The following is a 15813-nucleotide window of genomic DNA, read 5'->3' on the forward strand; positions in this document are numbered from 1 at the left end:
GCCAACTTGCTGCACCTTGAATTTGTATGACTATAATTTTGAAAGAAACTCCAAATTTTGTCTTTACAATGTTTACCAGCAAAATGTTGGTGCAATTACACCGACCAAGCCCAATAGCCACTAAACTACAACCGGGGTTCAAACTCAGCAATAACCATTCGATAAACTTTAGTCCCCCACTAGAACTTTGACAAGTATAGCATTCACGCTTCGACCGAGTAAATGAAACACAATCACCATATCTAACAGGGGATGTAAGTTGCAAGAACTGACGTAGGCAGATGTTTCCCAATCCTTTAGCAGTATAGAACATCACATAGATGGAGATCAGCTGATGCAGAAGGCATAAATTAAATGAACCTCTTCAGATAAAACTAGAGTAAGCTGGCCCCTTCGATAAACCAAGCCGGACTTCCATTCCATGATGCATGTCCACTGGCCGGAAAGTTTCTGATTCAAGTGGATCTGTACCAAAAAAGACCAATATAAACAGAATCAATAAGATGCAACAGATGTAAGCGTCCCTAAACTCTGTTAACCTATGCACTAACATCACATTCAACACAAAAATTATACTAATGCTACCACTTTTGGATCCAAACCCTACTTCTTGAAGAAGGAAGACGGGGGGTGGAGGAGGTTGGCCGCAGGGAGGACTAGGACTGGACTCACTTCAGGGTCATTATACGAGCATAGGCAGGCCAACCTAAATTGTGCATAAATAAAAAATTAAGACCTTGGCTTTTGAAGCAGGTATATGTTTACCATTCAGGTAATCTTCAAAGCCAAAATCTTCCAGGCTGCCAGTAAGTGCTTCCAAACCCACCATGGAAGATGGCAGGACACCTGAAGGCCTCTGGAATCTGCAAGAGAAAAAACATTTTTGCATCAAGAAAATTGAGAATTTACTTGGTGAACACATGAGAAACCATCAGATGATGAATCATTTATCAAAACCAAGCCAAACCAAGCAAGAAATCCTGTCGTTACAGTACAACAACCAAAAAGATTTGAAAGATAGAATGTCTTAAGAAAGTTGAAATTAATAAAAAACATGCATGTGAGATAACATTATACCACATTAAACTAATCAAACTATGGAACTTATAGCACCTGTAAAAGACATTTTAATCCTGCGCACTTCCTACTGAATCTGAGGTACAGATAACCGTCAGCCAATTATTATTTTCTTGTTCTAATAGGTACTCTGCATCCTTATGAATAGCCCCACATGCTACTAGGTTGGTACTACTCTAAATCCAGCAATGGATAACACAACACAAAATCTAATTTACTTAAAGCAAATAAAATACAATTGAAACATAATAATGCCTACTGGCGAGAAAAGTAAGCCTGGTAACACCTTCATTATTACTTCAAATCCACAATTTTTGAGCAACAAGAAAGTGGAGCCACAGACTATCCAATTTATATAAGAAAAATCTTTATGTACTTTATAAATTCTATTAATCCTGATTGGTGATAATGTTGGAGAGCACAAATTGGAAGCAAAGGAAAGACAACTTTGGATCTTCCCTTGGTCACCAAATACCTAAAGAGAACAGCTACTAGTCAAACCAGTGTTTAAAAACTCACCGAGTCAACTCATTGACTCGGCTCAGCTCACCCTCTTACCGGTCAACCCAGTAGAGTGACTTGGTTTAACCAGAAACTCGGTAAGACTTGGTAGAACTCGCCTTGGACTCGGTTGACTCAGCCAAGTCAACTGAGTCAAGGAAGACTTGCCCAAGTTCTGTTGAGCTTTTGTATGCAGTGTAATACAGAAAAGCTAAAATGTGCAGGGGGTTTGTGTGTAATAAAAGCATGTTGTAAAAAGGATGAAAACCTAAACCCTTGTTTGAGTTCTCTTCTTCTCGACGGCAAAAGATGAGGGAGAAAGACATTAAACACTCATCTACTGTTACCGGCCATATTTCTAGCTGGAATGGAGATTCTGACAACACACCTATGTCAATAGAAAAATCGGCTTCTCAGATATGTTATTCTTGCATTTTTTTTTTGTTTTATTTTCCAACCTTATGTTTCCGAATGATTTGGAATGATTAACTTAACCCTTTTAATTTTTCAGGGACTTGCATTTTTCTCACTTTCCAGTATCTTTTTGTAAATCAGGCCCAAAACTTAGGCAAATACTTCAAGAATATCACTCTTGAATCTCCCACTAACTCAACAAGGCAATACACAAGAGTCCTCTAACAAGAAAATAAAGAAAACATGTATTTATCTTCAACAATAATACAAGAAGTGGCTTAACAAGCCATGGGTTAAAGAGAGGGGAGCCTACACTATATATAAAGGAGAGAACAAAAGAAAGAGGAGAGCCAACCGTTGGGACTAGTTCCAACGGCTAGAATTCTAGCCGTTGGGACTAGTCCCCTTTAGGGAATAAGGATAAAGAAAAGGGGGGAAAAGGGGAAAATAAAAATACATAAAAAAGGGAAAAATTACATAAGTATCCTAGTATCCAAATATATATAAAATATATATATATGTATACATATAAGACATATATTAGATAACTAATATATGTAATATATATATATAAATATATATATATATAGATACATTTAGAATGCATACAATCTAATATTCTAACACCCCCCCTCAAACTTATGGTGTGATAACCGAAAGTTTGCTAAGGAGAAAATTAAATCTGGCAGCGGCAAGAGCCTTTGTGAAGAAGTCGCCTAGTTGATATTCAGAAGAGACATAGGAGAGATCAATGTTCTTTTAAAGGAATTCTTCACGAACATAATGACAGTCTATCTCTATATGCTTCGTTCTTTCGTGAAATGTGTGATTGCTAGCAATATAAATTGCACTTTTGTTGTCACAACAAAGCTTGACCGGATCCTTGATATGAATTTCCATATCTTTCAGCAAGCTCTTCAGCCACACTATCTCCATTGTTGTAGTTGCCATCGCACGATACTCAGCTTCTGTTGATGATAGTGACACCTTATGTTGTTTCTTGCATCGCCAGGAAATTAAGGAATCACCTAAAAATACACAAAAACCAGTGGTGGAGTGCCTATTATTGGGATCTCCACCCCAATCAGCATCTGTATAAGCAACTAACTCTAATGTAGAAGAGGAAGACAGAAATAGTCCTTTGTTGATAGTATTTTTCACATAACGGACAATCCGCATTGCCGCTCTCATGTGCACTGAGGTGGGTCTTTGTTGAAATTGGCTTATCACATGTACGGCATGAGCAATGTTAGGTCTGGTGATGGAGAGATAAGAGAGAGCGCCAACTATTTGCCGAAAAGGAGTGGGATTCTCCAATATCTCTCCATCATCAATTTTCATTTTTACTCCCAGTGCTTCTGGAGTATCCACAACTTTGTCATCTGAGATACCTGTTCTGTCAACTAATTCACTGGCAAACTTCATTTGAGAAAGAACGTAACCCTGTTTGCTATAAGCAACTTCAATTCCAAGAAAATAAGTTAGTCTTCCCAAATCAGTCATTTGAAAGCATTTGTTAAGAAAATGTTTTACCTCTATAATCCCTTCATCATCACTCCCAGTAATAACCATATCATCAACATACAATAATAAAACAATTACACCTACGGAGGTGGTTTTTACAAACATGGCAGTATCAGAGTAGCAAGATTGAAAACCTTGATTAAACATGACACTACTAAACTTGTCAAACCAGGCCTTGGGAGCTTGTTTCAAACCATAAAGGGCTTTCTTAAGTCGTAAAACTTTGTTTTGAGGTAGATCAAAACCAGTAGGAGCACTCATGAAAACTTCTTCCTGTAGGTGACCATTTAGGAAAGCATTTTTAACATCCATTTGAAAAATAGTCCAATGTTTAACAGAAGCAATGGCAATAAGAGTTCTAACAAAAGTCATGCGAGCAACAGGAGCAAAGGTTTCTTCATAATCAATCCCATATTCTTGAGCATATCCCTTGGCAACAAGTCTGGCCTTATATCTTTCTAAAGTTCCATCACTTCTAGTTTTGATTTTATAGATCCATCTACAACCAATAGTCTTTTTCCCCATTGGTAGAGACACAATATCCCAAGTCTCATTGCTTTCAAGAGCTTTAAGTTCAAGATCCATGGCTTTAATCCAATTGGGATCTTCCTTAGCTTCAAGGTAAGAAGATGGCTCATAAAAAGAGTGATGAGCCATAATACAAGCTCGAAATTTTGGGGAAAAAGACTACTCATAAGAGATAAATTTTTGAGGAGGTCTAGTGTGCCTTTGGGATCTCCTAGGAAGAGATTGATTAGTTTCTTGATTTTGGGGATCTCTTCTTCTATAAACTAAGATCTCAATATTAGTAGAATTATCATTGTTGACCTCTTCAATTGACACTTCTACAACTTTATCGGGTTCATCATCATCAATATCATCATCATCATCAATATCATTAGTCCAAAGAAAAGTATAATCTTCTAGTTTCTTGGGTTCATCTTTGAAACCATCTTCATTATCTTCATTTTCTAAAAAGATCACGTTTCTAGAAACATAAACTTTATCTCTTTCCATATCATAACATCTATAACCCTTTTGAGTTTCGGAATACCCAATAAAAACACAACAAGTAGCTTTGGAAGAAAGCTTATCGTCTTTATCACTTAACACAAAACATTTGCAACCAAAGACTTTAAGTCTATTGTAATTAGGTTTAACATGGTGGAGTTTTTCAAAAGGAGAAATATGTTTCAAAAGTTTGGTAGGCATTCTATTAATTAAATAGGTTGAAGTCAAAACAGCCTCAGCCCAAAAGTTTTTGGGAACATTTTTAGATAAAAGAAGGGCTCTAGCAGTTTCAATAATGTGTCTATGTTTACGCTCGGCCACTCCGTTTTGTTATGGAGTGTTAGGACAAGATCTTTGATGAACAACTCCTTTTTCTTTTAGAAATTGTTGAAATTCATTTGACATAAATTCTCCTCCTGAATCACTTCTAAAGACTTTGATATTTGTGCCAAATTTGGTATAGATCATGTTGTAGAAATTCTTAAAGTTTGTGAAAACCTTCGATTTGTGTTTGAGAAAGTAAACCCAAGTATGCCTAGAAAAATCATCAATAAAGATCACATAGTACAACAATCCTCCTTTTGACATAATGGGAGCGGGTCCCCACACATCCGAATGCACTAAATCAAAAGATTTTTGGGCAATAAAATTTCTATTATCAAAAGGTAAGGCTTTCATTTTAGCCTTAATAGAATCATTACAATGAAAGTTCTTTTGACAAAAATTCTCCATGAAGGGAAGATGAGACATTTTTTCTATATTGGAATGTCCAAGTCTTTGATGCCAAGTTTGAATGTCACATTCTTTGGAGATATTGCAAGATGGTCTTGAGAGGTCCAAAAAGTCTATGTAGTAGAGATCTTTTGTTCTAAAACTTTCTCCAATCGTCTTCTTGGATACTCGGTCCTGTATCAAACATTTGGATTGTGAGAAGATTATATCAAACCTAGGTCGGCTATTTGAGAAACTGATAATAAATTTAAGCTTAATTTAAGAATGTGTCTTACTTGAGGTACTTTTAAAGTTTTGGATCCAAAAGCTAGGTCAAGGTTTCCAATAAAATCAATTTCAAGAGAAGTACCATCCGCTGTTTTCACAAAGGAATAAGAATCATTTTTAGTGCATTCGGTGAGAAGGGATCCACAAGGAGTCATATGAAAAGATGCACCCGAATCAATAATCCAAGAATACTTACTTGTAGAAGTAGATGCTACGGTAGCTCCCAAAGTTGAAGGTGTGTCTCCTCCCTTTAGAAAAGGTTGAAGAGCACTTATAAGTTGATCAAGTTGGAATGAGCTTGCTTCTTTTCTTTCTTCTTGAATTGGAGCTGCAACATTGCTTCTTTTGTCAAAAATTCTAAGTTTTGGACATCTTGGTTTGGTATGTCCTTCTTCTTGGCAATGATAGCAAATAACTTTTCTTCTTACTCCTTCATATGTACGATTGAAGTGAGGAGGTCTATAAGGTCTCAAATGGGCTCCCGGCCTAGATGTGGCAAGCACATTGTTGACTTTCTCTTTATCAAGACAAAGACGATTTTCCTCCATTTGGAGCTCCGCAATAGCCTCATTCATAGATGGTGTTTTAGAACGATGAAGTAAGGCAGTTTTAACAACATCAAATTCAGGTCTAAGACCTATGATAAACTTGTAAAACTTGTCACGTTGTATTTGCTTTTCTCTAAGAATAAGATCTTGTGTCCAATGTGGTTCAAAAATACTTAATTCATCATACAATTGATCCATTTCAGCCACATAATCTTTAATGGATCTATCTCCTTGTTGAAGATTGTGAATTTTGAGTTGAACATGATGCATATAAGCAACGTCTCTCATGGTATGAGTTTTCTTTAGATATTCCCAAGCTTCTAGGGCAGAATTTAACTTGGAAATTTGCCCGCTAGTAGCATTGTCAACACAAGTCAAGATCCAAGTAATAATTTTGTGATGACCAACACTCCATTCTTCCCATTTCTTGTTGTATTCAGTCATTACTTTTTCTTTTTCGGTTCCGTCCAATTCCATAGCTCTTCCATCAACAACTTTAGTAAGGACTAGTTGTGGTTCAAGTTTTGTCCCATCAACTAGTCCCCAAAGGCTTTTACTACGAATAAAATGTTCCATAGTTCTAGCCCATTGTATATAGTTTGTTGATGAGAGTTTGGGAAATGGAAGAGACGAGACTTTGTTATCCATGATCACAATCAACAAGATAGATCCACTTACAAGTTATGACGAAGCTGGCTGTCGCACAAAAAGAAGTCCACGGCAATAAGAAAAACCAGTCTCCCTTCTTCTTGTGTAAAACTTGTATGTTTCAGATGATGAAAAAATGAAGAAATCAGTCACAATCTTTTTCCACCAATAGAGACTAGCAAAACAGCACCTTCTTGTGTCAAGAATCAGCCAGCAATAACGTCGAGTACTTAGAGTGCTTCACGGCTCCAAAGAAGGAGTAAGAGCTGAAACTTTAAGCTGAAGGACAGCAAGATGAATAGCCAAAACGTGGCTCTGATACCATGTAAATCAGGCCCAAAACTTAGGCAAATACTTCAAGAATATCACTGTTGAATCTCCCACTAACTCAACAAGGCAAAACACAAGAGTCCTCTAACAAGAGGATAAAGAAAACATGTATTTATCTTCAACAATAATACAAGAAGTGGCTTAACAAGCCATAGGTTAAAGAGAGGGGAGCCTACACTATATATAGAGGAGAGAACAAAAGAAAGAGGAGAGCCAACCGTTGGGACTAGTTCCAACGGCTAGAATTCTAGCCGTTGGGACTAGTCCCCTTTAGGGAATAAGGATAAAGAAAAGGGGGGAAAAGGGGAAAATAAAAATACATAAAAAAGGGAAAAATTACATAAGTATCCTAGTATCCAAATATATATAAAATATATATATATGTATACATATAAGACATATATTAGATAACTAATATATGTAATATATATATATAAATATATATATATATATAGATACATTTAGAATGCATACAATCTAATATTCTAACACTTTTTACCCTCCCCATTCTTCTCTCCTTCTGTCGGTTCATAGTCTTATGAAAGACTGAAAGTGTTTCCAAACCTGTTACGCTCTCTCTATGTTTTCTTTCTGCTCTCTCCCTTGTCGCCTCGCCTGCTCCTGCCCCTTTCTCTTTAACTCTCTCTCCTTCCCTTCGGCTGCTCAGACTCTCTCTTTGTCCATAGTTCTCATTCTTTTCAAGTTCCAACTGAATGCATATTCTGTTTCTCTTTTATTTCATCTAATTCTCATCATTTTTTAGTTGATATGGTTCTACTATCCTGCTATCTCTCCATTTTTTTAATTTTTCATCTGAATGCATATTTTTGTTTCTATAACTTCATTTGACATTAATTGGACTTGTTTTTGAATCATATAAGAAAAACTTAAGTCATGTTACAATTTTTTACATCTAAAAACAAGTTATACATTGTTGATTCTTTAAAAAAAAAATGTTAACATAACCCGGTCTGACTCACCAAGTAGAACACCAAGTCACGAGTCTAGACCAGCCGAGTCGAGTCCCAAGTCACTGGGTTTTAAAACCTTGATAAAAAATATGTAGACAGAAAATATTAGATACCCTTAGACCAGTTTTTCATCGATTTTTAACAACCTATATAACTTAGTAGGCAGGCAGGTTCTTAAAACCAAACTGTAGAGAAACAGCTACTATTGAAGAAAGGATAGAATAAAACAGATTCTAGAGTATTTTTTGCTTTTTTTTCAGCTTTTAGCAACCTCATAACCAGATTGTTCAGAACCCAAAATAATTAGAACATTTACAGCCCATACACTTTGCATGGATATAACTGTATGAGTCATATTACTCTGTTGCCCTATGGACATTCCAGGAAGAAGATGGCTTGCTTTCCGAAACTATTGAGACTTCTAGCTAATTCTTGTAACATGTTCCCATATGCTATTGCTACATTTCTGACGTTCTGTTAATGGTGTTATCTTAATTGGAGCCGATCTGGACTGGTGTGAACAAATCAAGAAAAACAAACCAAAAAAGGAAAAAATGGTTCAACTAAGGTATTTAAAGTTTTAAACGAAGATAGACACCATTCATTCCTGACACGGAGTAGTTTAGAGTTAGATCAGATCCCAGAATCGGATCCATTTAGGATTTGGATTTGGTTTATTTGGTTATTTATGTTATTGTGGGTTTGGATCTTTTTATTTTTGGGCCTGACATCTAATTCAGATCTAAGGGCCAAGCCTCTTAAAAAGGCCTCCTTTGTATTGTTTAGGGCTAATTGTTGAAGAGAAAACCCTAATTCCCCTTATAACATCCCTTCTTTTTCCCGTGTTTTCCCTTATGTTCTTGCTTTCTGGTGCTTTCCCTGCAGGGATTAGAGTGAGGAACTCTAACCGCTGTGTCAATGTGTCTAAGTTTTATTGTAATGTTGCCATGAAAGAGGATATGTCTATCTTGCATCAAAAGTTAGGTCATAACTAGTATAAGAAAATCACATGTATTCCTTCTTTAAGGAAATCTTGTAATAAAAAATTTTCATGTGATAAGTGTGTTTTGGAAAAAATGAAGTCTCCACCTTTTGCAAATAGAATTTTTACAAGTAAATCTAAATTTGAATTGGTTCATTCGGATGTAGGGGGACCCGATACAGCTATATCTAAAAGGAGGGTATTCATATTAGGTCATATTCATTGCTGACTTTACCAAATATGTTTGGAACTATTTTTTAAAACACAAATCTGATGTTTTCTCATGTTTCAAAAAGTTTCGTCAACTTGTTAAAAATTAGTTCAAAGTGAACACCAAAATCTTTAGATCAAATTCTTGAATACTTTTCTTGCCTGTTTAGGACTTATCTGGAAGAAATGGTGTACAAACTTGTATTTGAATTGGTTCATTCGGATGTATGGGGACCTGCTACAGTTCTATTTAAAGGAGGGTATTCATATTATGCTATATTCATTGATGACTTTACTAAATATGATTGGATTTATTTTTGAAACACAAACCTGAAGTTTTCTCATGTTTCAACTTTTTTATCAACTTGTTAAAAAATAATTCAAAATGAATATCTAAATCTTGAGATCAAATTCTTGAATGCGAAGTAGTACCGTGAGGGAAAGGTGAAAAGTTTTTCTACCTTGTTTATGACTTACTTGGAAGAAAGGAATAGTACACCAAAAAACATATTCAAAAACTCCTGAACAAAATGGAATCCCTAAAAGAAAACACTGCCACATCATTGAAACTACTCGAACGCTTTTGATTTCAAAAGGTGTTCCCAAATCTTTTTTGGGCTAACGCTGCTCTATTTCAGTTCATCTAATCAACCAAATGCCTTCAAAGATAGTAGATAACTTGTCTCCATTTCAAAAATTATATGACATTGAACCCAATTATGATTGACTCAAAGCGTTTGACTGTAAATGCTATATATTAGATGATAAAAATGATAAAGTTTCCTCTGAAGCCATTAATGCATTTATTGCATATTGTGAATGTCAAAAAGGATACAAATGTTATAAAAATGAGCTTTATGTTTCTAGGAATGTGTCCTTCGTGGAAAACGAAAAAGGATTTGAGAAGGTAAAGTCCAAACATGATCTACAATTCTCTTTTTTGAATGACTTATTACCATGGAATGATGAAGGTAATGAAGATGTTCAAATTGGCTTTGATGATTTTAATAATGTTTTTGACCTCAAACTTTTTGAAATAATCCAAACAATGTTAGGCTGTCTAGGAATTGATTACCTATCATAGAGAGAACCATTTAGAAATGACAATAGAGAAAACAATGATTCTGAGTCACACATTAGAAGATCTACCAAAACTACTAAGCCCCCTCAAAGACTTGGGTCATATGAATCCTTTTCACCCAGATATAAAAATTGCCTTGCAGCAATCCATTCCTATACTGAACCATCTAACTATTATGAAGCTGTTCAAGTTCCTTGATGAAGAGGAGCCATGAGATTAAAATTAGTGGCCTTATAAAAATGTAAAACCTGGAAAATCCAGTCTTTACCACAAGATAAAAAAAAAAAACATAGGATGTAGATGAGTATTTAAAGTCTTTTAAACTAAAAATGATGAATCATTTGAAATATTTAAAGCAATGTCAGTTGCTGAAGGCTACTTTTAAGAGTACGGAATAGATTATGATGATACCTTTACCCCAATTGCTCAAATGACCTCTGTGAGAACCCTTGTTGCCGTAGCTTCTATTAAGGGATGACCCATATCAAATGGATGTGACAAATGTCTTCAAAATGGTGAGTTGAATGACGAAGTATTTATGTCTCCTCCACCAAATTATGATATTCCAGATGGAAAAGTTCTTCGATTAATGAAGGCTCCTTATGGACTTAAAGAAAGCTCCAAAAGCATAGTATGATCACTACAGCAATATCATGGTAAAAGATAAATTTAAGTCTTACTACTCTAATACTGCCTTTTTTTGTATATTCTACCGATGGCGTTACAATTCTCCTTCTTTATGCTGATGGCATGATTATCACACGAACGGATAGGAATGGAGTAAAGCAAATTAAAACTCTTAAAGAATGAATTTGAAATGCTGATTTAGCTTTTTTAATGTACTTTCTTGGCATAGAAGTTGGATATTCACAAAGAGGCTATTTATAGTCCCAAATCAAGTTTGCAGCTAACAATGTTACTAGGTCAGGGATAATTGATGACAAAATTGTTGAGACACATGAAGCTCTTGGTGTCAAGATGAAGATTAATGATTGTAAACCTCTAGAAAATCAAATCCCATATCATCAGATCATCGATGCCCTGTCTTATTTAACTATCACTCGACCAAACATTATACATACGGTTCATGTGGTAAGTTAATTTCAGCATGCCCCCACCTCAGTGCATATAGAAGCCATATCAAGGATCATATGATATATGAAGCACACCCTTAACAAATGCCTATTTCTATTTTCCTCTCCATCTTTAGAGATAATTGCCTATAGTAATGCTGATTAGGGAGGTGATCCCAACAATCAGCATTCTGCTACTAGTTTGTGTTGGGCGTTCTCAGGGAAAATGTAATTACGCCTAACTTAGAGTTAGTAGGGAAAGAATAAATAGGGTAAATGGGTTGGATCTGGACTCCACCCTTGTAACCAAACCCTGACACCAAGATGAGAAGTAATGAGAACTTGGCTGAAGGTTAACCTTAATGTAGTGGTCAATGAGTGCGTGAGTCGTGTTAATCTTTTTGCCTATTTTGGTAACTGAAGGCTACCAGTTTGTGTACTTTTGAGTACATTAATATCATGGAAGTGCAAGAAGCAATAGAAGGTTTATTTGTCATCTATCAAAGCAGAATATCGAGTTATGACTTCAACTACTATGGACATTGTTTGGTTGAGGAGTTTACTCAAGGATTTGAGAGTCGACCATGAAAAATCATCTAAATTGTCCATCTATATCGCCAGTAGTCATACTTTTCACAAGAGGATTAAACACATTGAAATGGATTATCACTGTTTAAGAGAAAAATTCTTAATACCATTGACCTACCGTATGAAACATCAAAATTCCAGCTGGCACATTTCTTCACTAAAAGGCTTAGTGCTCCTAGTTATCTTTTCTTAGCAAACTTTTGGTGGTTTCACCGTAAGTTTGAGTGGTGGATTACAAATTATCGTATTTCATTTATATTTTCTTCTCATATTTTTCCGTAATTTTCCTGTATTTTTTCTGAATTTCTCTGTTTTTTCCATCTTTTTTTGCTCTAGTGAAAGAGCTGTTAGAGACCCCAACTACTATAATTTCTAGCCGTTGGGTCTCTAACAGCTCATTCATTTTGTCTATTTAAGGAACCACCTGGTCCCATTCTATGTAACGCTTCTTTGGAGCAATTTGAGATTTATTGGATACATTTTCTTTGGTGGTTTAGTACACAGATTCTTCACTCTTGTGAGTGTTTGTGTTGTGAGAGAAATATAGATTTATATCTATATTGATTTCCTGTTGGACTGAGTTTTATGCTTACTAAAAAAGACTCAAAATATAGGTTTGTACCTGTATTTAGGTTGTTTACAATGCTTTCCAATTTTTTTCTAAAGAACCCAAAGCTAAAAGCTTATCAACATACGACGTAGAAAAGCCTCACCTGACAAAAAAAGGAAGAACTTACCTAACAATTGCCAAAAAAGCTACTTATATCCACATTTTTAATTAATGACTTAATGTATTCAAAACTGAATGAAACCAAAGGTACAAATTATAACACTTCAATTATTAGTTTCTTGTTAATATACATACAAGAAAAAAACAATAAGGAAGCTACAGTAAGACTTAAATGGATCAAAAATAGATTCAATAGCTTGTAAGGATTTAAACAAGAAGTAACGTTAATATAAGTTTGAACAAGAATCAAATATTAATTTTGAACCAAGTACACCATCTAACATGTAAAAATGCCCTTTTTATTCTTCTAATTATTTTTTTTATCTTGCTTGCACGATATCAACCAGTTCTTTAAATACATTCTAGCCTTGGAAGGCACAAACAAGCAATTTGACACCATCTAACAAGAGGGTTTAAACTTTAACCAGCTTGCCCTTGCCGGCAGCAAGCCTTTGGAATGCAGCAAGATCCCAACAAGACCACTGCCAGACACTTACTTGACTAGCATATGATGAGTATGTGGTGAATCATGTCACCACATGATAATGCCTCATACACGCGCCAATTGCTAGCCAAAGGCATATTTACTCATGGATCAATCTCACCCAATAGCAAAGCATTATCATCCTTGGTGTTTTGAATCCTACCGCACTGATGTGATGGAGTTTCATTAACCAATTCTACAACTGATCTCCTCAACACAATAAGATCAATCCTAAGTTCTTAACTCACCAAAGAAAGGTCTTATTTTAACATTACTTGGTTGTAAGGGCCCAATCAGGATCTTGACTAATTTCATGTTCAACTATGCCAACAATAAGTTAAAATTAATTAATTTATCACAGTGAAAGAAAATTCAGAAAACCAAAAGCTAAATCAACACATTGCCTGTCCCCAATATTCATTATGATACTATGTGCAGACAAAAAAAAGAGAACCTAAATGGATGATCTGAAGATTCTGAACACAATTCCAAAACAGAACAAACTTCTATAAATGCCTGAATACGATTCAAATCTGACTTTAAATCCAAATGAACTTGAAAACGTCCTAAAACATCTGTCATTTTTCTTCATAAATTGGGATTCGGCTTCAATGTTTCTCGCTCTTACTCGATAGGTATATCATACAAAAAAAAAAGCCTCAACACTAGAAAACAGAAACTAATTTTCAATAAATCCACCGAAAAGAAAAAGAAAAAGGTTCCATTAGTTTCTGACTAGAGAACTTACATTTGAAGGAGCACTCGTCAAAGATCAGTACAATATCCAAATAGAAATAGAACAAAAGCTGGACGACTACCTAAATAAATAATGACATATGAATTTCATTCCTCAGATAAACAAACACATTTCTTACCAAGGAATAACCTTGCACTACTTTTTTGCACTGACTTTTCAGAGCATAGAGTAAATCATTTTCCTAAGCAAAGTTTCCCGACTATTTAGGTTGTCTTTTTCAGCAACTAGGTCAATTCTTCATTCATTTTTTCTTTTCCGCTTAAAAATGACCCCCTCTGTCCGGATTATCAATCACTATCCCTCACCCATCTAGTTTCCGGATATCTACCAAGACAAGGCACGCATGGGAGGCGAAGACTCTAGTTTCATTGTTAAGAATCAGACGCACTAAAACCAGAAACTTTTTATTGGTCAGAGTTAAGCAACATAGAGACGATAGAGAGGAAAAGTTAAAATTATTTACAAACACAGATCTACCACTGTGTAACTCGGCAAAGTGGGACAACTTTCATCAGCTTACCTCGATAGAATTTGCTTATCCAGGTCCATTCTCAAATGGAACGCTGATCCATAGGTGTTCCCCAGGAGCATCCTCTTCATCTCCGCCTGCTTCCCCGTCATCTGAGAAACAAATACACCTCCAAGAGAATCAGAGGCCTAAACGTGCCAAAAACAGGAATCTGATTGGGACGGACCAATCTTCCGTCGTTGACAGCAAAGTGAGAGGAAAGAGAGAAAGTACCGAATCCAGAGACTGGAGAGGGTGGGCAACGGCTAGCTCATTCTTGACGCCTGGAAGGCCAAGGCGCAGAGTATCGTGGAAGCCTGCAACGTCGTGAGCCATCGATCTGGAAGAACCCTCCATCCTCTCTCTGCCTCTCTGCGCGAAGCGGCAGGTATTGGACGCGAGACTTCGCGCTGGTGCAACAGAATGGCTTCCGGTGCAAGAAAGAAAACTTCACTAGTAAGGTTGTTTTAGGAAATCTTGCTTACCAAGCGTTGGCTTGTTTCTAGTAACTTTTAACGAGTCGAGTGACTCGAACTCGCAGATTCCCGACTCATAAGTTAATCGCGTTGGGTTCAAGCTTCACGGATAACTCGATAACTCGAGTTTGTCAAACCGATAGTAAAGTTTTGAGTTGGAAGTAGATTTGAAAAAACTTAAAATGGCTTAAATAAAAATGTGAAAATTTTAAGCATAAAATATATATTAGGAGCTTAAATGAATCGAGCTCGAACTTGAGCTCACCTCATAAAGCTCGAACTGAACTCGAGCTGAGCTATTTGTGAGTTGAATCGAGTTTGAACTGGTCAAGCTCGAGCTCAGCTCTCAGCTCTGAGCTCGCTCACTGTACATCCCTACTTTTCTACCCAAATCGTTGTGTGACTCATGGGATTTAGGGGGTGAACATGAAATACCTAACTTTACACTGCCAAATTTTGCCTTGTACAGTGAATGAGCTCATGATCCAGTTTCGTAGAAAAATCAATCAATTGCATTGGAAAGTTAGCGTGAGTGAAGAAAACGATATGGTACTAAAAGGACACTAATTCATCAGGCAGAATGACAAGGAGTCCTAGATAAGGAAAAAAAAAACAGTATCACAAGAAATCATGTTTAAAAATAAATGAAAAATAGAAGTACAAGAGCCATTATCAAGGTGCTAATATTGTTGCACTTTTATTTTACAACAGTGCACAATTTCCAGTGTCACATTATTGTTACATGTTCAAAAGGTGGCCCCACTAGTTTCACAATTAGAGATGTAATGGGAAATGTCAGACCTAAAGAAAAGTTCAGTTGGTTGTTGAGGTAAGGAGAAAGTAATATGTCAGTAACCAAAGCATTAGCAACAGATATAGTCCAACTATTTTATTTGATATA

At 35.9% G+C, this 15813-nt stretch overlaps 1 protein-coding gene across 2 annotated transcripts; it reads right to left on the bottom strand.

Annotated features, from left to right (window-relative positions):
- Positions 1-10: 10 nt before the first annotated feature.
- Positions 11-14918, bottom strand: LOC116258082 (cyclin-B1-2-like). Of its 2 annotated transcripts, none has more exons than XM_031635184.2 (4): positions 14671-14918; positions 14449-14549; positions 737-863; positions 11-465 (listed from the first exon to the last, which is right to left on the bottom strand). In XM_031635184.2, exons 1-4 carry the CDS (start codon positions 14791-14793, stop codon positions 328-330), a joined length of 489 nt encoding a protein of 162 aa, XP_031491044.1. In that variant the 5' UTR covers positions 14794-14918; the 3' UTR covers positions 11-327. The 2 variants fall into 2 exon arrangements, with proteins under 2 accessions (XP_031491044.1, XP_031491045.1); XM_031635185.2 differs by having other exon boundaries at positions 766-863; positions 14671-14903.
- Between the last annotated feature and the right edge of the window lie 895 nt (positions 14919-15813).

The sequence above is a fragment of the Nymphaea colorata genome, chromosome 7 (genome assembly GCF_008831285.2).
Source record: "Nymphaea colorata isolate Beijing-Zhang1983 chromosome 7, ASM883128v2, whole genome shotgun sequence".
NCBI lineage: Eukaryota > Viridiplantae > Streptophyta > Magnoliopsida > Nymphaeales > Nymphaeaceae > Nymphaea > Nymphaea colorata.